Here is a 24,598-nt window from a genome sequence, read left to right as displayed (position 1 = left end):
TGCTGGGAATACCTTTATATCAGTATCAGGTAATACCAAGAGACAATTATTGTAAAAGTCTTAGTGCACATTAAATGCTAAAGACTCAACCATGAATTTCCTGCATACAACACTGAAGAATCTGTGTTTTTCCCATGACTTCCAGTTACAACTCATACCTGATTTTCAATGCATGTGTGCGTGCTAGTAAATCCCAAGGAGGCGGCCGTGGGTTTAGAAATTTCTCAGCAAACACTGGCATGAATTGGAAATGGGTTTAAAAGGTGTGTAGTTATTTAGATTGGATAGTATCCAAGTTACCTGCCACTCCCAGACTTCATGTTTTCCATCCGTTTACCACGTCCAATTTATCAAAATAAAAAGGAAAAATATAAAGAACAGAGCACAGGATATTATTTACTGAAACATTTGATTTATTTTGAACAATAGCAAAGTCATCTCACAGAGACTACTTTGAATTACACAAAATGCAAATAAATATATGGGACAATAATAGAATTAAGGGCGTTAACAAATGATACAAAATTATTTACAACACTTGTAATAGTGCAAAACCTTACAACTACTACCCTCTTCACTGAATTAAAGGAGTCTTTTTGAGGACAGTACTTGCGTGTGTGTGCTGCCCCCAGGTGGGGGAGGGGGTGTGTGTAATAACTGACAGTACTGTATGTGGCATTATGAGAATAACCTTAACTGAACATCACAAAAGGACTCTCCTGAGAGCTTCCATAAAGGTGATGCTAAATCACTGAGATGGATATGCATTGTTAGTTTAAACAGGTCGTACAAAGGTGGGGGGGGGGGGGGGGGGAGACAAACAAACAAAAAACCAACAACCAGAAAACAAACAGTTTTATCAATTGGTAAAGTTGAGCAAACTCAATGAAACAGTGTTCTTTCTTTAAGGAACACTGGAGGAACCACAGAGGATGTATAGAATGTGAACCCCACCATGAGAACAAGACTTTGAAATGAGCGGAAAAGTTGACAACCTAAAACCACATGGTGGGTAGTGCCCCACCACCCCTGAGTGAAATCTTTTTTGTTGTCTAAAAATAAGGTCTAAGCACCTTTAGTTACCACAGAACACCACTTTTGCCATTTCTTCTCAATCCAAACAGCGTCTTGGATTGTGACAGGCACACCACAAGTTTTTAAAGTGCGCTTGCTCCCTCGAGACGATTCTTTCACTCAATTTCCACGAACATCAAGTTCCATTTAAAAAAACAAAACAAACAAACTGCTCACAGAAATTACATTTTGTCATGCAAAACAATTTGTTGCATATTGAAATTTCTTTTTGGGACCACTTGTTTTACTTATGATAATCTCGGACCTTGCAGCAAGTGTGGTTATTTAAGAAAAGAAAATAATAAAAATCCTCTTCAGGTGACAAAGAGTACACAGAATCAGTCAAGTGCCCGTTTTTCCCCAGACACCTACATTAGAAATATGTTATTGGTGCTACTTTAAATAACCTGAAGAAATGCCACCTTGGTCCCCAACAGGCCTGTCATAGAGAGAGGTTTGCAGTTGACATCAAAAAGACAGGTTTGATTGCTACTCTTGAAGACCAAAGTCAGCGAAAAGCTGTACTCAAAAACATTTCTTTAGCTAATACAGCTTCCTAATATTCTTGTGTATTTTGTGCATTGTTGATGCATTCATCCAGTAGAGACTGGGAGGGGAAAAAAAAAAAAAAAAAAATCACCTCTGAGCAATGATCATTAAACAGGTTTAAATCCTGCCTGTCATTTCTGCTTGGAGGGAGGGAGGGGGGGGAAAGAAAAAGAAAGAGAGAGAGAAAGAGAGAAAGAGAGAGCTCTGATCTGAAGTTTGGATCTTAGCCATCATCATTTCAACCCACCGCCGATTCGGAATATAAGAACCATTTGAAGAGAAGTACCCGAAAGTGACTGGATTTAAAAGGCGGATAGACACCACTGCTGATTGAGGGCTAAATAACAGACAAAAACATAATTCCATCATCACTCATGCAAAAGACGTGTGCATCTTTGGCTATGCATAGCACTACGTCGAGAGAGGTGAGGTGCAATCATCGGCACTACAGCAGGCTAATGCTTTAAGCCCTGTTCAAGAATGCATGCTCAGAAAGAAGAGGACAACGTAAATTCACAGATGTGGAACAGTTGCTGCCAGAAGCGTGCCTATCGACTTGACTAATGTGGCACCTCACTAAGATAGAGTCGTTTGGCTTTGGTTCAAACAGACACTGCAACCAGGCAGTGCGTGTACACGTTTTTGGCTCGGCTCTATGTGACTGGGTCGCAGCATGTCATTTTGTTTTGCTGTGTTGTTTACTGCACTTGGAGGAAATATAGCCCTTCAAGTCAACAAGTTGTGTCTGAAATTGCACATGTTGGCCACTCTTCTTTTGCGCAGGCCACATCGAGACCAAAGTCTGAGTACGTTAAAGTTCCCTGGCTGGTTCTGCTGGGAAGAGGCAGAAATTATCTTCCGATCATGAGTCAACCAATCTCTCCTTAAGTTGCTGATTGTTATGTGTCTTGTTGGTACCTGTGAAAAGAAAGAAACAGTGCGTTAAGCTACACCTACTCCTGGAATTACATTTGTTTGCTCGGCTGCAATATTAACTTAGTCTTCCTTCGAGCAAACTCGTGATCAAAATGTAGATGACTGAATTCCCAACACTCCCTCTGCAAACAGTTTGGAATTATTGATAAATGTACAGATGGGAGCATTATTGTCCTTCAAGCAGATCAGCAGCATGTTTCAGGGTAATTGAATGCAACTACTTTATACTGGTTTGGGTCCACTGGTCCCCTCAAAAGAAACAGTCAGCGGAAACCGCGCTTCTGAGTGATCACCTCTGATAAAACACAACTATTCTGATGTGATGTACTAAGGTTTTCAGTCATGATCTGTACTTTTGCAAACGTTTGGCTGGAGATCACACACAAATTTCTATACATAAAGACACTCACAACATCTGACTAAACAGGCAGTGGCCCAGGATAAGTCAGATTTTCCTAGACTATAATACATGTTTCCACCCTTTCTCCCCCTCGTCTACAGGATCGGAGCCAAATGAGCAGGAAAAAGCGATGCAAATTTTTCTCTTTCTCATCTCCTGTGTCAAGCTGCAACCCTCTTCTCTGCAAACATGCCAACACACAATATTTAAAAAAAAAATAAAATAAAGGACATTTTACCTGCTTTGCAAGTTGAATTCAGGCAGAGCGCCCAGGGACGTCAGCTGTTCCTCCAGGGCCACGATACGTAAACCGATGTAGCCCGAAGACAGCAGTAGCAGCACCACCCTACAACATATAATATAAGTCAGATTCACTGCCTGGGTGTCAAAGAATCAAATGCAGACCTTTCCATAGATTCAACCAACAGCTGCTCAAACAAAACAGACTAAATAGCCAATTCCAAAGTGATGCTAGAGCTAATGCATTTTTATAAAATATGTAATATTATTAAAAACAGACTGAAAATTTTGTTTCTTAACAATTGTCCCATTTAACAAACTAATAAATCACATAAATAGTTGACAAGTTACTTTTGTTGGTATATTCTACAAGATTACCTGCTTTAGAACCACCTTTTACTTTTTTGCCCCTCAAATTGAGAATTTGGGAGTGAAATGCAAGTTCAGATAAAGTCATAAGGATAAAGACAGCTGGGGGAGAAGGATCTACTCACAAAATCAAGTAAATGAAGAGCAGAGTGTTGAGGTTGCTGGCCTCTCTCTGAACCACCAGGGACTTGGCTTTTTCAGTCACATTCCACACCCATGATCCACCTAAAACATAATATAATAATTTAACACCAATAACAACACCAAGGTTTTAAGGTCCGTTGCAAGCAGTTGTGATATTATAATTTCAGGCCTTCGATATTTCTGCACAGTTTTCCATATCCTACCAGCATAGCCAAAACTAATGCCAGTAGCTAGTGTTAACTGGCCGTGTGTTGGTTACCTGACACAGACAGCTCTTCTGTAGATGAACTTTCACTCTGCTGCATATGTAGGCCCTTCAGAGGGGAACCATTTACATTAGGTACTGCCTCTGTAAGCAGGAGAAGCAAGAGGGGGGGGGAGTTAGACTTGTTTCTTATCGAGATGGTAAACGTGCAAAGTTCAAGGTCTGATAGGAGAAGAGTAGATAACGCTATCAACATGTAGCACTGTCAGCTAAGGTCTTGCAGCATTTTCAAGTTATCTTTTAAGAAACGCTACAAGTTACTAACAAGTAACAACAATAATGCATTAAAAAAAACAAACAAAAACAAAAGACAGCTCAATGCTTAGAGGTGGTGCTGAATTTTCACCTGTATGCAGTCTATGCAGAGGGCGGTCCTCTTGTAAAGTCTGAGACTTGGAGCCATTGAATTGGTCGAAGCTATCGTCCAGACTGGACTGGCTGGAGTTCTGTCAGTAAGATGAACACAGAACAAAAACCATCAGTACAAAAAAACAGAGCGGGAGAAAAAACAAAAAGAAACAATCATGGTTTTAAAATGCAGAAAAGAGTTACTCACCACAAGTTTGTTCTTATCAAAGCTGTTTTCAGCTGAGGAGAAGAGAGGGCTACTGTTTGCACTGACATCCTGAAACAGAGGCATTAAAAAAAACAAAACAAACAAAAAAAACTATTAAGTTGTCATTCATGGAGTTTATATTCTGCACGCTCTGAAAAGGTTTATTTAAACTTGTAGATGCAACAGCATGGCTGGAAAAGCACATTTGTTGCAAGACTTCCAAGAAGCCAACAGTGACACGGTATAGTTTTACAATATTGTGATCCATTGCAGAAATTTAGATTTCTTTTGTGACCTCAGCCACTCACCTCTAGCTGAGGACAGACTGAACGCAGCAGCTGAAAACACGACTCTCTATTCCGCAGAGCCACAAAGAGGTACTGCACAATGGGAGGGAATATAAAGAAAACAAAACGAACATTAGCCATCTGCCCAACATAAAAGGTCACCCAGCCACTGACTACATTACATATAAATCAGAGTTCAAAGCTTACGTTTGACTTTGACTGCACACACTGTGTAGGCTCAATAAGTGTTAACTAAAGATTGCGTGAGGATAAAGGTGAGAAACTGACCTTATCTCCCTCTGTGGTGCGAATTGACAAGGCGTTGGGTACCAGCAAAGCTGTATTCTGCTTTTTCACTCTTTTAATGCAGGAAACTGGAACCACTACCTGCAAAGGCACACGAACACACACAAAGAAAAGGTCAGACTTGCATCAGACGAATCCCACAACGAGCTAAAAAGAATGATGGGCGAGGTCTGAGCTGATAAATACCTTAGTATCCTTAAGCAAAACAGAGGAAAAGAAACAAGCATGCGTGTCAGTGATGTATAGCCGACCATGGTAGGGCACCTCCTTCTGCAGGGCGCAGATGTATGCTGGGAGAGGAGAGCAGAACCGTTCAGTTTTATACAGCTTGTTCTTTTTTTAAAAAAACTTTGATTCTTCATTTAATAATTTTTTTTAAAAACTTACCATGAATCAAGTCTTCACTCTCGGGAATGTCTGGAAACAACTTGTGAAATGTTTTGTTGTGCTTTTTAAAACTCTGAAATAATAAAATTGGATTGTTATTTAATTAAAGTGAAATACTTTCTTCATCAGTTTGCTTTTAAAGCTGAGGTGGACTTACACTTTGTGAGCCAGTGCCCTCGGTCTTCTTGAAGTCTTTGCTGTCGACGTCAAAAGTTTGCGCCCTGAGGAGAACATGAAATAAGAGTGATTAAGGCATGACTAAAAAGGAAATGAACACAACATTTTACCCGCATGAACCATATCACCTGACTTTTTCCTGGATTACAAGGCTCATGTGAAGCTGCCCTGATAGGTCCTGCGCCAAATGAGCAGGAAAAATATGCAAAACTCTCTCTGCCATGTTTATATTTCTTGAATTGCAGCCCGTCTTTGACTGCCACACACAAACACACACACAGCACTACATAGCAGGGAAGCAGTGATGGAGTTAGAAAGTAAAGATGACGACAATTACTTTATTTAAATGTAAAACGTTAACAATTACTTTGTTAGGAAACCTGTTCAACAACCTTAAAAATGTTGACAAGTGATATTTTCACCTGCTCCCACGCACCCATCGTATGTTTTCCACAAGCACAGCACTCATATCTTTAAATTTGTCACATTCTTTTAATCTTTAGCTACGAGGTAAGGCAATGACTGAGATTTAACACTCCATCTGAACTACTAAAACGCTTATTTATAGCATTATCTATAAATGGGTAAAGCTGCCAATACGGTTATAAAAAAAACAAATCAGCATTTGAATATCTTTGAATCTCTTCAGAGTGTTCACTATGCCCACACAACTAGACAAAAGAAATAATCAAGACTGAATCATCAGGAATCAAACTCATCCCCACGCTCATGCATTTGAATCATGTGAGAAACCAGCCTACATGGGGTGTGTGGTCATGTGTGCATGATGCCTGAGGGGGGTCAGGTCTTGTGATATGTGTTCTCAATGAGAGAGTCCACATAACATCAGCTGTGTAACCGTAAGCACCTCCAGGCAGTGAAATACTGTTAATTTATTATGGAGTTTTATTTTTTCACCCATTTAAAATGTTCATCTCTTTATTAAAACAAATGTGAGATTAAAACAATTTCTTGCTCTACCAAATTTAACTGATCTGAATAACAGAGTACACACAAACGTGGCTCTTTGTGAAAGTTTTAATTCAACACATTAAGCCACCGTATTAAGAAGAATTAGACATTTATTTATTTATTTATTTTTAAATAGTAAAGTAAATTTAAAGGTTCAAGTTCAATCTTCTACTCTTCTGTGGTGGTGTATAGAGACAAAATAACAAAACGAGTGTCACTTTCCAAAATTTGCATCAGGCTGTTATTAACCGTCACAGAATCCACGTTTTTGGCTTTTGTGTAATTAGAACTGTGTCCCCATGAAGCCTACCTGACAGGTGCTTGCCTGGTCAGGGTTTTGTGCTGTTGCTGGATCTCGAGCTGGGCTGCCTCTAAACTCAAAGCTTTCCTCGCGTCCACCTTCTTGATGCTGCCATTGCTTAAGGTGCTCCTGCTTTTCCTTACTTTGGCTGGCAGCCCACCACTGCTGCTCTCTACTGGGTAGCTGCAACAAATTAAGGGGGGGAAAGAAAAAAAAAAATAAAAAATTACAAAATGAGCCACTTTAGGTTTCAGAAAGACATTCACATGTATGCAAACAATTTAGAAAGTCTCCAAGTAGACGATGACTTTTCACAGTGCAAATACGAGTGACTCTGCTTTTGTTGGACACAAAAAGTAAGTCCGAGCATCCACTGATAGCACCTAAACATGCATTCAAACATAGTTGCACCAGTCTACCGCAGCCATTTAAAAAACAGAACATCTTACCACAGGATGGCAAATGAGAAAACCACTAAAAAAAACAGCACAGGGAAACAACAAAACTCAAACATCTACCATCAAAACACAGGTCAGTTAAACACTGCCAATATGTTAACATGACATATTTTTGCTCTACATCAACTTTGAGTGTTTTAAGCCTCTCTTTTTTTAAAAAAAAACAAAAACAAAAACAAAAAAAACTCCAAATCACTTATCCCTTTCCACTGTAATGCATAGATGTATCTGACATCTATGTCAAACGATGCCCATCTTTGTGATGTGCTGGCATCCGCTACCCGATCCAAAGAAAAGGTTTTATTGATAACACTGCATCAGAGCTCAGTTGACCAGAAGCACCTGACTGCTTTACAATCTGATCGACGTAGGTTCATGCTCTCAACCTGACAAGCCTCTGCAAATATACCATTTCAATAAAGAGTCTTGTAAAAAAGAAGATTACAAGTGTCTCTATAGTCCATATGCTCTGTAAGAAACAATGGCCTGTCCTTGACAAGGAACTAACAAAACAGATTCACAGGATAAGACAGTGGAATGATTACAACATCCTGAAATCCCTAAAACACATAGCCCACATTATATAAGACAGTGTAAAGCCTGCATTTCTTGTTCAAAGACAACAACACCACACAAATTAACTTTGAACTTCCACTCACCTGGTAAGTTTAAATCGCTTTGATGAACGAAAAGTCATATACCTACTGACAGTAGGCATTTCCTATCCTAATAAATAAACACAATGAATAATTAAAAAAAAAAAAAAAGTTGCTTTTTCTAAAAAGCCTGCGTACAGGCCTCAAGACAGAAAAGGTAACCAAGAACTAAACAAATATTAAAGACTCCCCCCTCCCAGAAAAATCTTTAAAATCCTCTTGACATTATGCATGTAGTTCCAGTTAAGTTGTTGTACATAAGGCCTCTTTACCACATCCTTCTACAGGGGAAAAAAGAAAACAAAAAAAAAAACAAAAAAAAAAAAAACACCCTGTTGCTCACTTGCTGTATGACTGTGCTAGCAAAGAGGAAGTTGTTTCTCTATGAGAATGGTGTGACACTCCGTAGTGTGTGACCGTCAAACCCAACCACACCCCCAGAACAAAACAAATACAGGCAAGAGCACACACAGTCCCTCCTCTTTCTCATGTACACACACATGCGCCATTGCCTGTGCTGTCTTCTGATGTGAAACGAAACAGGTTCCATCCTACAAAACCCATATGGAAAAGAAATAGTAAAAACTTATATGATTTACTCATGAAAGTGGCCACTTTCATGAGTAAATCTTATAAGGCTTATATGATTTAAGCATGAAAGTGGCCACTTTCTCATTACTTTAATATATTGTTTAAGTATCCAAAACATACAAGTTTCATTTTTATCTATCTATCTATCTATCTATCCATCCTCTAAGTCAGGAAGCCACAAACACCCGTACATTTCAACAGTGCAGCCTATCTGAAAATTAAACTCCTGTGATATTTTCATTGTCAAGCCTTTGCATTAGTTTGTTAACATATCTTCCAAAAACACTGATAACGTCAATGTACTGGCAAATTAAGAGAGTAATTAAAAAATAATCATCTAAAAATAAAAATAATTCATGTTTGCGTGCCAGAAGTTTTATCTCAAGATTATCAATGAGGCCTCAATAGAAGAAACTTGCTCAATGGTGTATAAAAACGCCAAGGCCAAAGCAATCAAGGCTAGTGAGTGAGTACCCAGTGTTAAAAAAAAAAAAAAAAAAGTACTGAAATGAGCAATGTGGGGAAGAAATGATGAAACACCCATGTCCTGCACAGGCTGCAACAGAGGCATTTCTAAATTTCAAAGGCGGTGGTGTTCAGTTATGCGTATGTGTTGAATTAATTAGACTAAGGTGCTGACATCTGACCTACTTTCTTGTTCAAGTAACGAATTACAACTTTTTAGTATCACTCGTGATATTTCACTGCCAAAGATTATCTTTTTTTAAATCTGCTTTTTTTAGATAAAGTTATGGAGGTATGTTATTCATTAGAACTCACTATAGAGTACAATATGTGAAAGAAAAGATTCTGTACAAAGAGAAATGTGATATACCTCATCATAGAACAAAGATTGCCGACAGATATCTTTCTTTATCTGCATTTTTTTCTATACTCCCATCTTTAACCAGACAAAGAGCCAACATTAGAGGTCTCAGTGGTTACTAGCTAACAAATCTGAATCCACTGACAAAACAAAGAAGTTAAAAACTGCTTCGGGAAGGTGGATCATCAAAAAATAATATAGAGTATGACAAAGATCTCTGCAATTTGACACTAAAAGAAAGTTGCGTATGGCTAAAGCAAGTTAAGCTTTACCTGACAGTCTGAAGATGACTGGCTGAGATCAGTAAGCAGACTCAATTGTTCGTCTTACCTTTTCACATCTTCTGAGCAATGAGAATCCACAGGACCCGGCTGGTTCAACAACACTTTTGGTCTTTCCATGACCAAGTAAATTCTCCCTTCTAGTCTTCAACAGTCCCTGAAACCTTTGGCCAAGACAGGCGACTATAACAATGGCAATACCTTTTGAACTTGGACCTAGGTGAGTTAGGAGCCAAATCAGAAGCCAGGGACCAAAGGTCTTTTTAATGGCTTAAAGCGTGTGCTAGTTCAACATGAAGACAAAAACACCAGATCCAGAAACACGCAGCAGGACAGGAGATGGGAAACAGCAGAATGAACACAGTAAACTAAAAAAAACACAAAGGTCATTTGATTTCAAACCCCCAAATCTCCTCCCAAGCGCTCCCCTTTCTAATGCAGCTTTAGTATGCGTTGTCAGGGAAACAAGTAACAGTGGGAGGTAGTTGATAAAAATGTGGAGGCCGAGGGAAACAGTGCCAGGTTATTCTTAGTTCGCATAGGCAAACATCAAAATTCAATAGCCTGTTCTCAATAACAATGGGGCCGTGACTTCAGAAGCAGCCGACAATATGACATGCACGCATGACAATAGCCAACCCAGCCTTTGTAGACGATGTGAACAGGGCCATCAATGTAAGGACATTTGTGTTGAGGGGGGGGGGGGGGGTCCTCAAAAGCTGTTGACTAACACGCAAATTAAAAAAAAAAAAAAGGAAAAAAAAAGAGAGAGAAAAAAAAAAAAAAAAAAAAATCACCCCATAGGTGGAGTGCTGTAAATGTAGTGGAGCCTGGTTACATTCGTGTATCTCAGCCTAGGGTGTTTATTCATCGATAGACTATTTCTATACCCATGACATCAACATCACTGAGAAAGATAACGTCCAGCTGGGCATGTGACTTCAGGCCTAATTTACTCACAATACAAAAAAAAAAAAAAGGAAATAAAAGGAAACCACCCCTTCCTTTCTAAATATTGGTTGCAACATTTTCAATAGGAGCTTCTCGGAGCAGAGCTATAGGATGACACATTCTAGAAAAGCATGCATTTACCTAATGGAGGCAATTACGCTCCTACTTTACAGTACCAGTAATTCCCATTTCGTAATGACTTCTCTTCATTGTCACCTGGACTACTTTTAGCTGCTCCATCATTCACCACAGCAGGTGGATCATGTCTGATCTGGCAGATTTTTATGCTGGATGACCTTCTTGATGCCACCCCAAAGTGTTTTGTGCCTCATCCCAAGATCAAGATGGGTATTTTCTGCTTATTAGGCAAATGCATATCTCAATAAATTTCAGTTTCTTAGTAATATTCTTTGAGTTAATGTCCTTATTACTTTATCAACTGTCCCTTTTATATCAAAATGACAGAGGGTTGACTAAACATGCCTTGGATATAAACAGTACAAAGGTGTTCCACTGACGTTCAGCTGGTCAGTGGGCCACCGTTTTCCCCCTTATCCCTGCTTTTTAAAACTCCTGATACACTTACAACATAACACAACAAACCCCTTACACAACAACCTTAATCAAGTTATTTAAAAGCTACACAAAGCCAACACCTACACCCCCACAGCAGGAGATCTGGCTGTTAATCCCCTGATGTCTCAATTTGTCCCAGTGACAAAAAAGAAAAAGCCACTTTTATTACCTGGCCTGTTAGAATTTCACTGAACATGATGACAATAGAATGCATGTTTGCATCATAACAATATTAAGAGAACCAAAAATCAAGAGTTGTGCCACTTTACTGCATTGTTCAGCCTAGGTTTCAGCAAAAGATCACCTTTCACACTGTTTGTAAGGTGGTGAACTGCCATTTATTCTCTCGCCTGTGAAAGAAATGCTTTTCAGTATAATAGTCATACAAATGTGATTACCAGTGAATTCTAGTGTGGTGAAGACCAATTTCTCCAGTACAGGACATTCCAGTCATTAAAAGTACTCCTTGGGGTATACACTGCTTTCATTCACTACCCTGAGATGATCCCGAGAGTTTAGCTTCAGACGTCAAGCCAGCGTCAGCTGGTCTGCAGTGACAGTTGCCTTAAGACAAAATTGCTTTAGTACAGAATGCATTTCCATAACCAACACGCAGCCCAAAGTTTACAAGTTAGGCTTGGGGAAGCATTACATGTGTGAATCTCTCAAAGATCAGAATAATTGAGAATATTGAGAACAATTAGAAACACAAAGTGTAAGAGCACCATCTTCTGGAGACCCATGGCTCTGTTTTTGTTTTTTTAAATATAAATGTGACCTACTCTTTCTCCAGCAACCAACAGAACAAGTTCAATAAAAGCACAAGAGATTATTGCAACTGTGTTCGGTGAACCATGTCATTTGACAGCCATAATCTTTTATAATCCACCAAAGCTAGTATGCAACAAACAAATTCATCTCAACTACTTTATGACAACATAGTTAAATTTTTAACCAAAAAGGGAACAAAAAATGAAAAAAACAAAACAAAAAACCAACAACTTTAAGACATAATATCACAGATGACCTTAATAATATTGTCGGCTGGACTGAAAAGCATAATGCGTCTGCTTGCATACATGCATGTCTGTGAGCGTCAGTAGAGTACCCAGGAAGGGCAGGGAAGCAAGCCAGTGGACATGGCAAAATTTCAGACTCTGTGGCACCCTGCCAGTACTCAGTCTGTTGAAAAAGTGTGTGTGTGTGTGTGTGTGTGTGTGTGTGTGTGCAAACTAGAACAGAGAGCATTACAGGATAAATGTGTGTTTCTCTGTGGGGAATCACGTGGCCCTATGCACATAGCATCTCTCCCCACTTCCTCCTGTGCAAACCAGGCAAAGACAGAGAGGTTCTTTCTTCAAGGCAACAGAGTTCTCACAGTGTCCCGGCAGGTGAGGAGGGAGAATAATGTGCTGTTTTTTTTTTTTGTTTGTTTTTGTTTTTTTAAAGTCCCACTCAACATTACGATTACAATAAGTGCAAACATATTAAGGATTGCAATAAATTTAGATGTCACAATGCATAAACCCGTCCCTTTTCTACATTTTGTTTCAGACACACATCTCATTATCTGACCGCATCTGGAAGTTTTACAAATCTTCTCTCAAACTTTCCTAAGCTAGCTTTCTGTGTGACTATCACGGTGTGTCTGAATAAAGCCATAGGAAACATTCATGTAAAACATGTTTTTGCATGAAGGATAGAATCCATTTCACTGCAGAGCAAGAAGTGTAGTTGAGTGAAAACTTTCCCCACACATCCACTTCACTTGTGTGGGATGTTAATTTATGCTGATGGTTGCACAAGGACATGTTCCGTTTTAAAAATTCTTTAAGCCACCTAGCCGGATCTAATGTTTGTCTAAAAGGCAAGTTGCTTTTGTGGCAGTCTTTGATGTAATTCACCTGTCTCGAGTTTCACACCCTGCTGTTGAACAGGCCACAACTCCACCAGCTTGGACTAGAGGTAAGACCTTGTTCTGCTCTGCAGCAGGTGGAGAGCTGCTGGTGACACAGTGAGCTCACAGAGGATGCAGAAGAGAACTAACATCACCAATTGCAGTCTAAGACAGTGGCCAACAGAGTAATTATTAGGGCAGGGCGATATGGCCAAAAATATATATCACGATATATATTTGAAAATTTGCGATAACGATATAACTGACGATATAATTTCTGCAAGACAAAATACAACTCCACAACTTTACTAGTGCAAAAAAAACCCCATCCATTTATTTTACTTAAACAAGTAGCTGTTTTTATATGCATTAAAGCTATATAAACATTTAACAGTGCAAATGCAAATTCCTTGCTGAAAGTTTAACCAAAAGGCATTTCCAGTAGAAATGGGCTGACATATCCTGAGCATAACCATGTATAATATCCACTGAAGTTAAAAAGAGGTGCTTTGCAACATCATTCTGCAGTGTGCCAAATAAAAAAGTCAAATACGTATTTCTCGGACCATAAGGTGCACGAGATTATAAGGCACATTAAGCGAAACAAAGCAGTCAGATAAATCAAACTTTATTCAACTCATTCTTCTTGCTTCCTCCACTTCTGTACCATTGATTCATTAATGCTGTATTCTATTACAGCTGCTCTATTCCCATGTTGTTGCAGTATATAATGACTAACCTTCTATTGTGGATGGATTATCTCAGTTGTTCTACTGACTGAAGTTTGGTCCATTTACAGCATCCTGCCATGCGATTGCATTTGTCTCTAACCATCAGGAACCTTCGCATTAACTTTTATCGAGTGGAAAAGTGTTAGCGTTCATCCTGGAGCTTCACTGTTTATGTTATGCTAACACAGCTGTGCCGCTAGCCTCATTATATACCAGCTAGCCCAACTTCAGTAACCCTACAAACGTCAGTGCTGTGTAGCGTCCCGTCTTCATTTATGTTGGAAGTGATAGCAGAGCTGTACGTTTGAATTTTTTCAGAAATCTCTCAGTCAGAACATGCTATATCATGTTTAGGTAACTAGCGAAACTAGCGAGCTAACTTCCTGTTAACTTCTAACTCCGTTAAATGTAATGAATTCTGTTTTCATGGATGCCTGGATGTTAAACTTAATAGTTACACCTGGTAAAGCAGCAATGCTGATCATTTCATTAACGATGAAAGAATTCAGACAGTTTTAACCTCAGTGATGTTCGTTTGACTTCGGGACTTTAAAGGACAGAGTTTAGGACCCAGATTACTCCCAGATTTACAAGCACCTTAGTCCGACAAATACGGCAATAACTTGCATGTTCTACAAAAAAAAAAAAAAAGAAAAAAGTGCTTTGTTGTGTATCTGATGGACAAACACCAAACCAGTTAAGCTGCACCGTTTTTACAAAACAATTCTGGCTCATCCGTTTCACTCAATCTACTTTCCCCATTCACATTTTCCGTTACCGTGCATTCTCCGTGCTTTTTCGGCACTGCGCATGCGCGTTTTACCCATATTCTACCGCGATATGTCATTTTCTTATCGTTGCCTAGCTTTGTACCGGTATTGCCGTGAACCGTATAATATGGCCCAGCCCTAGTAATTATAGCATTTTTGTAGTGAAAAACTGAACACAAAACACATTAACTGGCTCGTTAGGCCCCACAAATGCAGTCTAATACTCTGGAAAAACAGTTCCTCCTACAGCTTCCAATGAGCAGCTTTCACCCTGTCGAAAAGATAAACCTTGATTTATACGACTACCTTAAGTTCTTTATTGACTAGAGACAAGACATTCTGTCATTGAAGAGCTACATCAGATGTTATTCTGCTGTTCAAAGTTGAGCCGAACGTAAACAGGCTTTAACTCGTGCATTCAGATAAGCCTGCATAAAGTCATCTCTCTAAAATGAGACTAACCAATGCAAAAACATTAAGTGAAATTCTCCAAGCCACTGTGAGCTCCAAAATGGTTAAAAAAAGCTAAGAAAAATATAGCCTCTCTCTTGGCTCTGTAACAAGGTGGAGTGATCATTAGCACTAGACTGACAGAAGCAACACGCAACTTCAAATGTGACCACCTAGTTGGCCTTCAACCTTTCATTTACTGACAAACAGTTGTGCAAATGTGGTTTTCAACTTCTAACTTCAGGTTTCCCAATGCCTGCAGCATTATTTAGACCAGTCTTCTCTGCCTACAGTGGCAAGGAAGGTCTGCACTGGGAGCATCCTTCTGGAGTCATAGCTGCCCCACCCAGACTATACTAGGCTCCTACGCCCAGACATTGCAGCTAATCTGCACCAGGTTATTTTACATCGGAAGCAAAGACATCTGACAGTATGCAAAACAACTACAACTTGCAATGAGCTCTGAAGCATGTAATCTGTGTAAAGGCAGAGATTTCACTTAATTCCTGGCTTCAGTCACTTTTTTTGAAAAAAAAAAATAAGCAGCGCATTTATTAAATCTATCTGATACTTTCAACTTCATTCTGGAAATTAACCAATGCAGGGAACTGAATTACTCTGGCTCAATGTTGCAATCGCAAGGCAAGAGTTTTGGTTTTTCTTGAAGCCTTACACCATCATAAAAAAAATGTGTGAGTTTTGGAAACATAATCATGGTACATGCCATACTGGACACACACAGTAGCTATCCTGATAACCGGCAGGACACTTCAGCTGGGTTGGCACTCGAGCAAATGGCCATGTAAGGGGAAAAACTTAAAGGCAGAGCTCAGAGGACGTGGAGTACTCACAATGAAATGCTGAAAGCATTTATATAATACACCATGTACCACCTGTGGTCAACTCACAGGAGCTATAAATAGTTTTTTCTGAGAAGGCAGACTTGGACATACTACATGTGACAAGTGTGTTTGTGCGTTTCCCTGAGAGGTTAGAGGGAAACACACTATACTGTAGGCTCGTGTGGGTGACTGATGGTGGTAAACGTGCCTCTGCCCACTGAAAAGACTGGATTATCAGTGAGGATGACTAAATAATCAATATGACGCCAATCTGACCCACATTGGTCAGCAGATGAAGTCATGATTTCTCAGAAATGGGCAAAGGCGAGATTAAGTGCCTACCAGTTCTGGACTAGCTTAGTTTACACCACTCTCCATCTGGTAATACTGTTTATTTACGCTTACTGGAAAAGATTAAGGAGCTAATACTGCTCACACAAACATCACAAGGCTAAAATGGGTCGACTACTGTGTTCTAGAAAATTTGAAATAAACGATGAAAGACAACAGTTTGAAATTACACCACCCACCCTCCCACCCAGCGTGTAAAACCACACTTCACACATTAGTGTTACGTTTTAAAGCACATATGTTTACTTCAGAGGACAACATTTCATACATCAGTGGCCAAGTAATTACATTTTACCACTGGAAAACACTTTTACCAAGACTAGCCAGGAAACATGAATGGGGTCAGATGCTCAGACTACCAGCCAAGTCAGTGGCTAAGCTAACAACATCCTTTAGGCTCTTATGCTTCAGTATATGCTGTGCTAATGCACACAAACCAATACTATAAAAGATGCCAGCGGCTACAACTATTTACTGGTGCCTAGTGAGCTTTAACTCTTACCCTTTAACAGCTTTAATTCAGATAGATAGACAGATAGATAGATTCGTTAGCATTAGTTCATTTAAATATCAGCAGATCTTCGGCCTAGCGAGTGCTACCATGTTAGCAGTAAATCCCCAGTAACTGGCATCACGTCCATCTTAACCAAAATTGCTCCCTTAAACTTATTTAACACTGTTCGGTTAAACAGCACGTCAGCATGAACTCAAAATATAAAATCTTATCGAACAAGCTGCTGTCAAAGGGATAGTGTGCATCCACCCAGTACTGATGCACACCCGGCAAAAAACGGTTCAGCTAGCCGCACCGCATTCATTCCGCTTACCTCTCTTTCATGAAGTGTTTTATTCTGACAATGGCCTTCTCGTCGATCTTCCTGAGGAAAGTTTTCAACCTCTCTCTTTTGTTTTCGAGCATTCTTCCCTCAGCCAGTGGTAGTCGATTCGTATAGAAACGACTCTCCACGCCAAACTCCAGCGTTCTTGTTTGGCTTCTGCTTTTTTTTTCCTGACCCCCCTCTTCTTCCCCACTTCAGCCACGGCTGATTAAGATAATGAGCTTAAATCGGACCAAGTCGGAGGACCAATCACATTTGGCAAACAATGTTGAAAAAACGGTCATGTCAGCCCGGTTGTCCAATCAGAATACGGTGGTTTGTCTTGCGTTGACCGCCCATTACCTTTTATGGAAATGGGGTCGTCCCTTTCTGAAGAGCGGTATAAAAACGGGGCCCCGTAACGTTGTTGTGCTGGCATGGCCTTTCCAATTAATAATTTACACGGTTTTAACATCTCACGTGCCATCAACAGAGGGGTGTATGCCCTGTGGTTTAACAACAATGTTTCTTGTGTCAAAATATACTGAAGTTAATTTGAAAAAGCTGCAGACAGTTGCCTACTACTTTTTTCATTTAAGAACTGAAAGCTCAAGTTTTGTTGTGTGATAATGAAACCGGCCACATCAGCTCATATTAAAACAAACAAACATAAGCTACCAGGATCATCTGCGTTTTAAATAAACAATAGCACTTTCAGAAAGAGCAGTTGTGTCACTGCAAGTCAACTAATTCCACTGGTGCTGGCATGCAGGGCACAGCAAAGCAAATTTACTTAAATATCACTGCTTATGATGAGCTAGAAGACAAACGAAAATTTGTGCCATTTTATTAGGGGAAATCCAACAACTCAGAAGGTTATAATTCCTCACTTGGTGTCTTTTCTTGTGGTCCATACCACTTCATTTTAGCCCAGCACTGCCAGCATGCAGTTTCACCTCCCCCACCTCACTGGAAAATGGCACCAACTGCAGCAACAAATGGCTTTTTATACACCTACTCAGCAGACCAAGGTCATAAGGCCACAGTTTAGACTGTCAGCTAAGTCACATTGCAATCACAGTGGATGTCTACGTGTGCTACATGTGACTATGTATGTGTAGGAAAAAAACAGAATATGTTACAGAGATGTCGTGTATCGAAGTGACTCTGTTTGTGTGATAAGACATGAGCAACCTCGAGAAAGTTGTTTTAGGGTTTGACTTTCAGCCTCGTTTTTGAGGCCGCGAGGGTCCATTCTGTCTAAAAATATGAAAAAGTTAGAATAATATTTTCTTAATTACTTGTCACTGCGTTCCCAGGAGTTAAACTCTATTCATAGAGATCTTACACACACAAAACAGAACCATTATCTTATAGCATTTTTGAGAAATGTGGACGCAAATGCCAGAAGCCTTTTTTGGCCTCACTTGGCAGCTCAGGCGCTGCCACGCTACTGTGAACAGAAGACGCAGTGTACTGCCGCATGACACAGCAAACACACCACCCTCACAAAATCTGGCCTACACCAGCCAACCCCCGGTATCCCCTTCCATCCCCTATCCCAGGAAACAACACAGATAGAGGGGGGGAAACCATGTTTTGGGGGGTGTACATGCAATGTAGGCAGTAACTGGCGTTTCTCTGCTGGCTACTGAGTAAAATAAGATGGATTACAATTGACCAAATAGGAAACCACCCAAAGATTCAAAAAATAATAAAATCCCAGGGTCCCAGGGTATTTGTTAGCCTGGAAATATGCACAATATCTTTCTTCCTGACCTTAAATTCTTACTGAAAGGCAGTGTTTACAGCAGGTCTTTGGAATAACCACAAGCAAAACATCAGGTATCATTATTAGAGAGAATATAACGGGAATTTAAAAGTAAGTAGCAAGGATTGGAAATGTAACCTTTGACATAGCAGGGGAATTTCCTGAAAAATGAAAACTGCATAACAAAAAAATAAAAAAATGCACATACTGAAAAAGAGAAAAACAGAATAAAAGAAATGTTTTTTTTCCACCACAGTAAAGGCTTTTAGTCTTGTAAAACCACCCCTTTTGCTATCACTAACAGTTTGAGTCACATACTTGCCCTTTATCCTTTCAATATTTGTAAAGGATTTTAACATGACTGAATAATAAAAAAGAAACGTCATCTCTTAAAAGCTGACGGGCTGAATGGGAACATTTAATGTGCGCCACTGCAAACATTTTAAAAATACTTCCGTTAGCATTCATTTACCGGCTGTCCTTTAGTTTCGTTTTTACTTCTGCAATATAGAATCTTATTTGCACGATTTTTGACTGCATGAAGTTACTGAAGTCTCAGTTTTACATGTAACAATGTGTATACGTTAGGCTGGGTGTTAAGATAAAGATCCAGATTATCATGCAAGTCTGAGCATGAGAAGAAAGTGAGCTGTCCTTTACTTAGAGGACTATCTACTATCTGTTGCTAAATTAATGTGTTGCTAGAAAGATTTCTATTACCAAATTCTGGACTAAATACTTGAGAACACCGGAAAGGTTCGCAACATCTTGAAAGGAACAAAAGGAATGAGCTATATGAAAAGAGTTTTGTCACTTTTAAGCATTGATAGCAAAGTATCAGCAAGTGCTTCCTCATTTATATAGCATTACTCATTCTTAGTATGACCTTTATAAACGTAGATAAATTACTATGACTATAATTTTAATTATGAATATTACTAGCAGTAATGCAGGAACAGTAATAGCTGTAAATGTTGTAATAGTAGCAGATGGATAAATATATCTGTATTTAGAAATGACTCACAGTCTTGTGGACATCCAGAGTTTCAATAAAGTTCTTGTAAAATCTTCTAACAAACACTGAAACTACGGATGTTTCCTTTACATTTTTTAGTTAGTTTTCCAAGTTCACAAAATAGTTTCTGTTGAAATTTTATTCATAAGTCTATTTTTAAATGTGTTTAACTAAAAAAACTTTTCCCCCACATCTAGTTTTAATTTTTAGTTTGAATTTAGCTATAATAAACTTGTTAAGTATTATAAACATCTCAAACATTATTTTAGTATGCAAACATTTATGCAGACAGAAGAAAGAACATTGGAAAGAACCACTGTTTGGAGGAAGTCACATTGGCAGGGACATACTGAGTTGCCCATTTGGAATTTCCATATCTGAAAGACAGAGTTTATTGTGTCCAGAGAAGGCAAAAAAAAAAAAAATTTAAAAAAATCCCTGATTTGCATCAGTAGTGCATCACACGGGATAAAGTGAGACAAGTAAAACTGTGAGAGGCAGCTGATCACATGGGCACAATGTCATGGAACTATATTGAGTCATTTCAGATAAGGCTGTTTGTTGTTTGGACGTCACCTGCCATTCCTCATAAATAATTAGCAGAACATCTTTTACATATTGCCCTGCCTGTTTTTCTCAGATTCGAATGAAAATAAAAATAAAAATGCCCTTTCCAAGCTCGCCCTGGCTTTTGTTTCAGTCTACCCCATGTGTGAAGGGTAAGTTTTCATCCAGTGTTTACTGTTACTAGCTGAGCTTTTCAAGCACTTGATGAAAACTTCCTTTTTTATTATTAACTGCATTAATCACTAATACTACACTTCCATCTCTCATGGGTATTATTTGTCCATTTACATTGCCGTGAACAATATATGACCAGTGCTTGGAGTTTGATAATAAGATATACTGTAATACTCTTTATTTTAGTGTTTTTTAGTCATGTGTCAACACTTTCTAGGACACTAATTTAGATTGAGTTAAGGAGTTAAACATCTATCTTTTGGCTTTAAGTGTAATCTTGTGTTGGTGTAAGTTGTCTGTGGGGTCAGAAAGGTCACTGCATCACCAAGGATTTACCCCAGCAACAACCTCTTTCATTCAATAAGGCCAGCGAACGGGGGCATCTTACAATGATATCATCTTACTGGTAACACTGGGATATTGTCTGTGGCCAACTCCCAGTGGCCCACTTTGGTAGTTATACAGAATTGCAGGTATGCAGGAAATCTTCACACTTAAGAGGGAGGTTTACATATTCTAGGATGTGCTTGTGTGACTTCTCTGGACTGATATAAGGATTAGAATCATAACCATATCACATATATGAACAAAAAACCCTTTACTTGATATGTTTTGTGTGTGTTCGATATGCGTGAGCTCCCCAAGGCTCCGGTGTAACAAATACAAGCCTCAACTCAAAAGGTATTGGGTTTCTACCTGGTAGAGTCTGGCTGGCTTTTTTCAGCTTCTGTTACCAAGCTGCTCTCATCACTAATTTATGTTTTCTTTGCTGCAAAGCTTTGAGTAGCTGGTTGGTTGGATGGTTGGTCAGCTAAACGGTCGGGGAGGACAGTGTTTTTCTCTCTTTCTGAGCAGTGCACCACCAGGGCTCCTAGGGGAGGACCCAGCTTAAGTTGGGGCTGATGCAGACCGGAGAGGCTATGAGCCCGCAGGACTCCAAGGCAGCAGGGGCCGAGGCCATGGAGGAGCAGAAGGCCCAGAACCAGAGCCAGAGTCAGGGGTGTCCGGAGCCCACAGCGCCTCCGCTCCCTCCCCCTTCACCGCCACCAGCAGGGCCACCAGAATACCCCAGACCTAAGCTCATCTTCCACACCCAGCTGGCTCATGGGAGTCCCACAGGCCGTATTCATGGATTCACTAATGTCAAGGAGCTGTATGCCAAGATCGCAGAAGTGTTCAACATCTCCCCCTCAGAGGTACAACTACACTTGGCTATGGATGCAATAAAATAATAAAGTGACATGTTCAGTTGTGGAAACACATTTTTAAAAACAACCATTTGGTTGTTTTTTTTTTTAACCAGTAGAAATTCAGGACTATCAGGCTAGTTGTGAACAGGTGTTAGGTTTCCATTCTCTGCTTCTTCTTTTTTTTTCCATGAAGCGCAACGATCATTTACTACTTACTGTCAGCCAGCATGTGTATTGGTTTGCACCTTGACCAGGACCAATAGCGGAAAGAAATAACCATATAAGGACTTCTTATCAGTTAACAAACATCTAACATGACAAGCTACAGTTATAGAGTCCTAAAAAAAACAAAACAACAACAACAGGAGGAAATAATTTTATTTTGAAAGGTGATTAACCCACAAAGTAGGGTAGACAAAAAGATATTGTGTGCTTAGTCACTCATAGGAATATAACACTGCGCCTGTTTTTATGAATAGAACTGAATACCTATTTTTTCTAACTGGAAAAGTAGTCATTCTCAGTAAATTCTAAAAGAAATATTTGACACATTAGATACTTGTTAAAGCTCCTTTAGACTTAAAAACGTATTAGAGCACAGTCATGTAAAGTATCACAATTTGAGTAGCTAATATAACTTACAGTATATATATTTTCTTTTCCCTCACAATAATTAATAGACAACTAAATAGCTCACTTGTAGCTTTGTAGATTACCAAATTGTTGCTTGCAATTAGGTTACAGAAGAATCTGCTCATAAAGCCTGTAATCCTTGAGTTGAGACCTTGACTGTGAACCTTTAGAAGGCCTGGATGGACGGCCCTGAGTGCTAAACATGGTAAAAGGCAAATTATTTTAAGATGGCCATTTAGATTAAATTCAGCCAGAGCAGGTGTTAATAGACGCAACAAAGAAAGAGTAGGAGGAAACAGTAAAACAAAACAAAAAAACAACATAATTAATAAAGATATACACAAATGATTTGCACCAGTACACATATATAAACTGAAAAGACTTGAATGCAGCATTTGCTGCTATTTTTGCTTCATTAGCTGATTGAACACACTTGGCATTAGAACATCACTCTTCAACTCTGGCCCTATCAGCTAGTTATCAGCTATAAAGGCCAACCATGAAGGCTTTCAGCATAACTGATAGATATAAACGTAAGATTAAGCCACAGAGACCAAGTTACATTTCATAGTAAATGACCTTGACGTTCTTGTTGGGCACCCGCCAACCATGACTGTGACACATGCAATCACATGAAAAAACATGCGGCACGCAATGTTCAACCTTGTTAAAGTAACCTTTGACATGCAGTATCTGTTTTAGAAGGAAACAATCAACTGATCCTCACTAACACAAAATATGCGATTACTTTAGATAAGTGTTAAAATCATTCCCTTAGTATTTTTTTTACTTTATCTTTTTGTTCTATTTACATTGATTTACAATACTAATAATGTATAATGAAATACATTTACATGTAGTCTGATATTACAAACACAGCCCTGCAACTCAGAAGATCAAGCTGTAAAAAGTAACCTGTAGCTGTAGAATATATTGCAAACACTTCCCCATCTGAAGTTGTCAGCCATGTCATGTCACATCCAAGAATTCAGCAACAAATAAACATACAAACAACAACAAAAAGCTGCTTACTAAGTGAGGAAATAATACAGATTCATGAATTACCTTGCAACAAATACATCAACAAATACGTCTTTTTTTATGTGAAATATGTTTGGTCAGGGTAGACTGCAAAAGAACAAACACTCTCCCTGCTATACAGAGAGACTTTATGATTAAATGTTACTAGTTTATTTACTTTAACAACATGCACTGTATACTGCCTAAAATCCAATTGCATGCAGACAGTGAGAAGTGTCCTTGACCTCAGATGGAATCAATAGCAATAGCATAGAGTTATTGTAAAGCCAGGTATCAGAGAAGACTTTGGACGACAGTAAGGCCGCTACGTTTGCCAAGGCAGTTATTATGAATGGGAACCGCTCCAAGAAAAAAGTCAACTCAAGTTATCTCGAATGTCTGTTTATGAAAGAAAACTGAACTTTGACATCTGCTCGCACAGTTTGCGAAAGCTCAAGTTCTCAAATAATCATGGACAAGATATTCTACATTCAAAGGTTCGGTCACACAGTGTTAAACATACTCGTTTAAAACACAATTGCTTCAATGCATGGGTGACGTTAAAAAGGCGATCTTGAGAGCTTTTTTTTAGAAAAGGATTTGGATCTGTAGTGTGAATCAGCAACAAGTATGATTGTGTGATCTTGTAAAGCAGAAGGAAAAAAACGTGTATTACTACTCAACCTGCATGTATGTTGTGGCTTAATAGTTTTGTATGAAGTTGAAACTTCTAAATGAAGTTTCTTAATCGTTCACCGCTGGATGTGCTGCCGATATCGCACTCATAGCTGAAAACAACATGACCACAAATTCAGCTAAGCTTATTATTTGGCTCTACTGCCCTCTCCTGTCTAATGTATGTACAGCACAGCTTGAGAAATTTCGATGTGGTCCATTTGCTTTTGTAATAAAACAAGAGGAAGTTAATGAAAGAACAAGAGAGGCTGCAGGGTTACAGTTTTATGGTCATGCGTTCAGTGGCAATTAGATTTTAATACCAACAAATGTGCTTAAATCAGTCCAGTATTAGAAATAATAGAAATAATACTATTAACACATGCTTAATC

The 24,598-nt window shown here is 39.1% G+C and overlaps 2 protein-coding genes across 5 annotated transcripts in view; one reads left to right on the top strand and one right to left on the bottom strand.

Moving 5' to 3' along the window:
* Positions 1 to 392: 392 nt before the first annotated feature.
* Positions 393 to 17,402, bottom strand: LOC146372529 (GRAM domain-containing protein 2B). 3 transcript variants are annotated; one of them, XM_084953310.1, is made up of 13 exons: positions 17,171 to 17,402; positions 6,973 to 7,146; positions 5,671 to 5,734; positions 5,514 to 5,586; positions 5,313 to 5,416; positions 5,109 to 5,207; positions 4,842 to 4,913; positions 4,534 to 4,602; positions 4,324 to 4,423; positions 3,972 to 4,061; positions 3,694 to 3,793; positions 3,198 to 3,305; positions 393 to 2,541 (listed from the first exon to the last, which is right to left on the bottom strand). In XM_084953310.1, exons 1-13 carry the CDS (start codon positions 17,260 to 17,262, stop codon positions 2,523 to 2,525), a joined length of 1,164 nt encoding a protein of 387 aa, XP_084809436.1. In that variant the 5' UTR covers positions 17,263 to 17,402; the 3' UTR covers positions 393 to 2,522. The 3 variants fall into 3 exon arrangements, with proteins under 3 accessions (XP_084809436.1, XP_084809437.1, XP_084809438.1); XM_084953311.1 differs by lacking the exon at positions 17,171 to 17,402 and adding an exon at positions 9,825 to 10,399; XM_084953312.1 differs by lacking the exon at positions 17,171 to 17,402 and adding an exon at positions 8,081 to 8,691.
* A 4,126-nt stretch (positions 17,403 to 21,528) lies between these two features.
* gipc3 (GIPC PDZ domain containing family, member 3) overlaps positions 21,529 to 24,598 on the top strand; it is a 16,727-nt gene continuing 13,657 nt past the window's right edge. For both annotated transcript variants that reach the window (XM_084953727.1, XM_084953726.1), the window contains exon 1: positions 21,529 to 21,884. In XM_084953727.1, coding sequence (XP_084809853.1) covers positions 21,591 to 21,884 — 294 coding nt within the window. In that variant the 5' untranslated portion in view covers positions 21,529 to 21,590. The remainder of the gene's footprint in view (positions 21,885 to 24,598) is intronic.

The sequence above is a fragment of the Perissodus microlepis genome, chromosome 15 (assembly GCF_051167445.1).
Source record: "Perissodus microlepis isolate ML-2025 ecotype Zambia chromosome 15, ASM5116744v1, whole genome shotgun sequence".
In the NCBI taxonomy this organism is placed as follows: domain Eukaryota; kingdom Metazoa; phylum Chordata; class Actinopteri; order Cichliformes; family Cichlidae; genus Perissodus; species Perissodus microlepis.
This window is presented reverse-complemented; position numbering and strand designations above follow the sequence as displayed.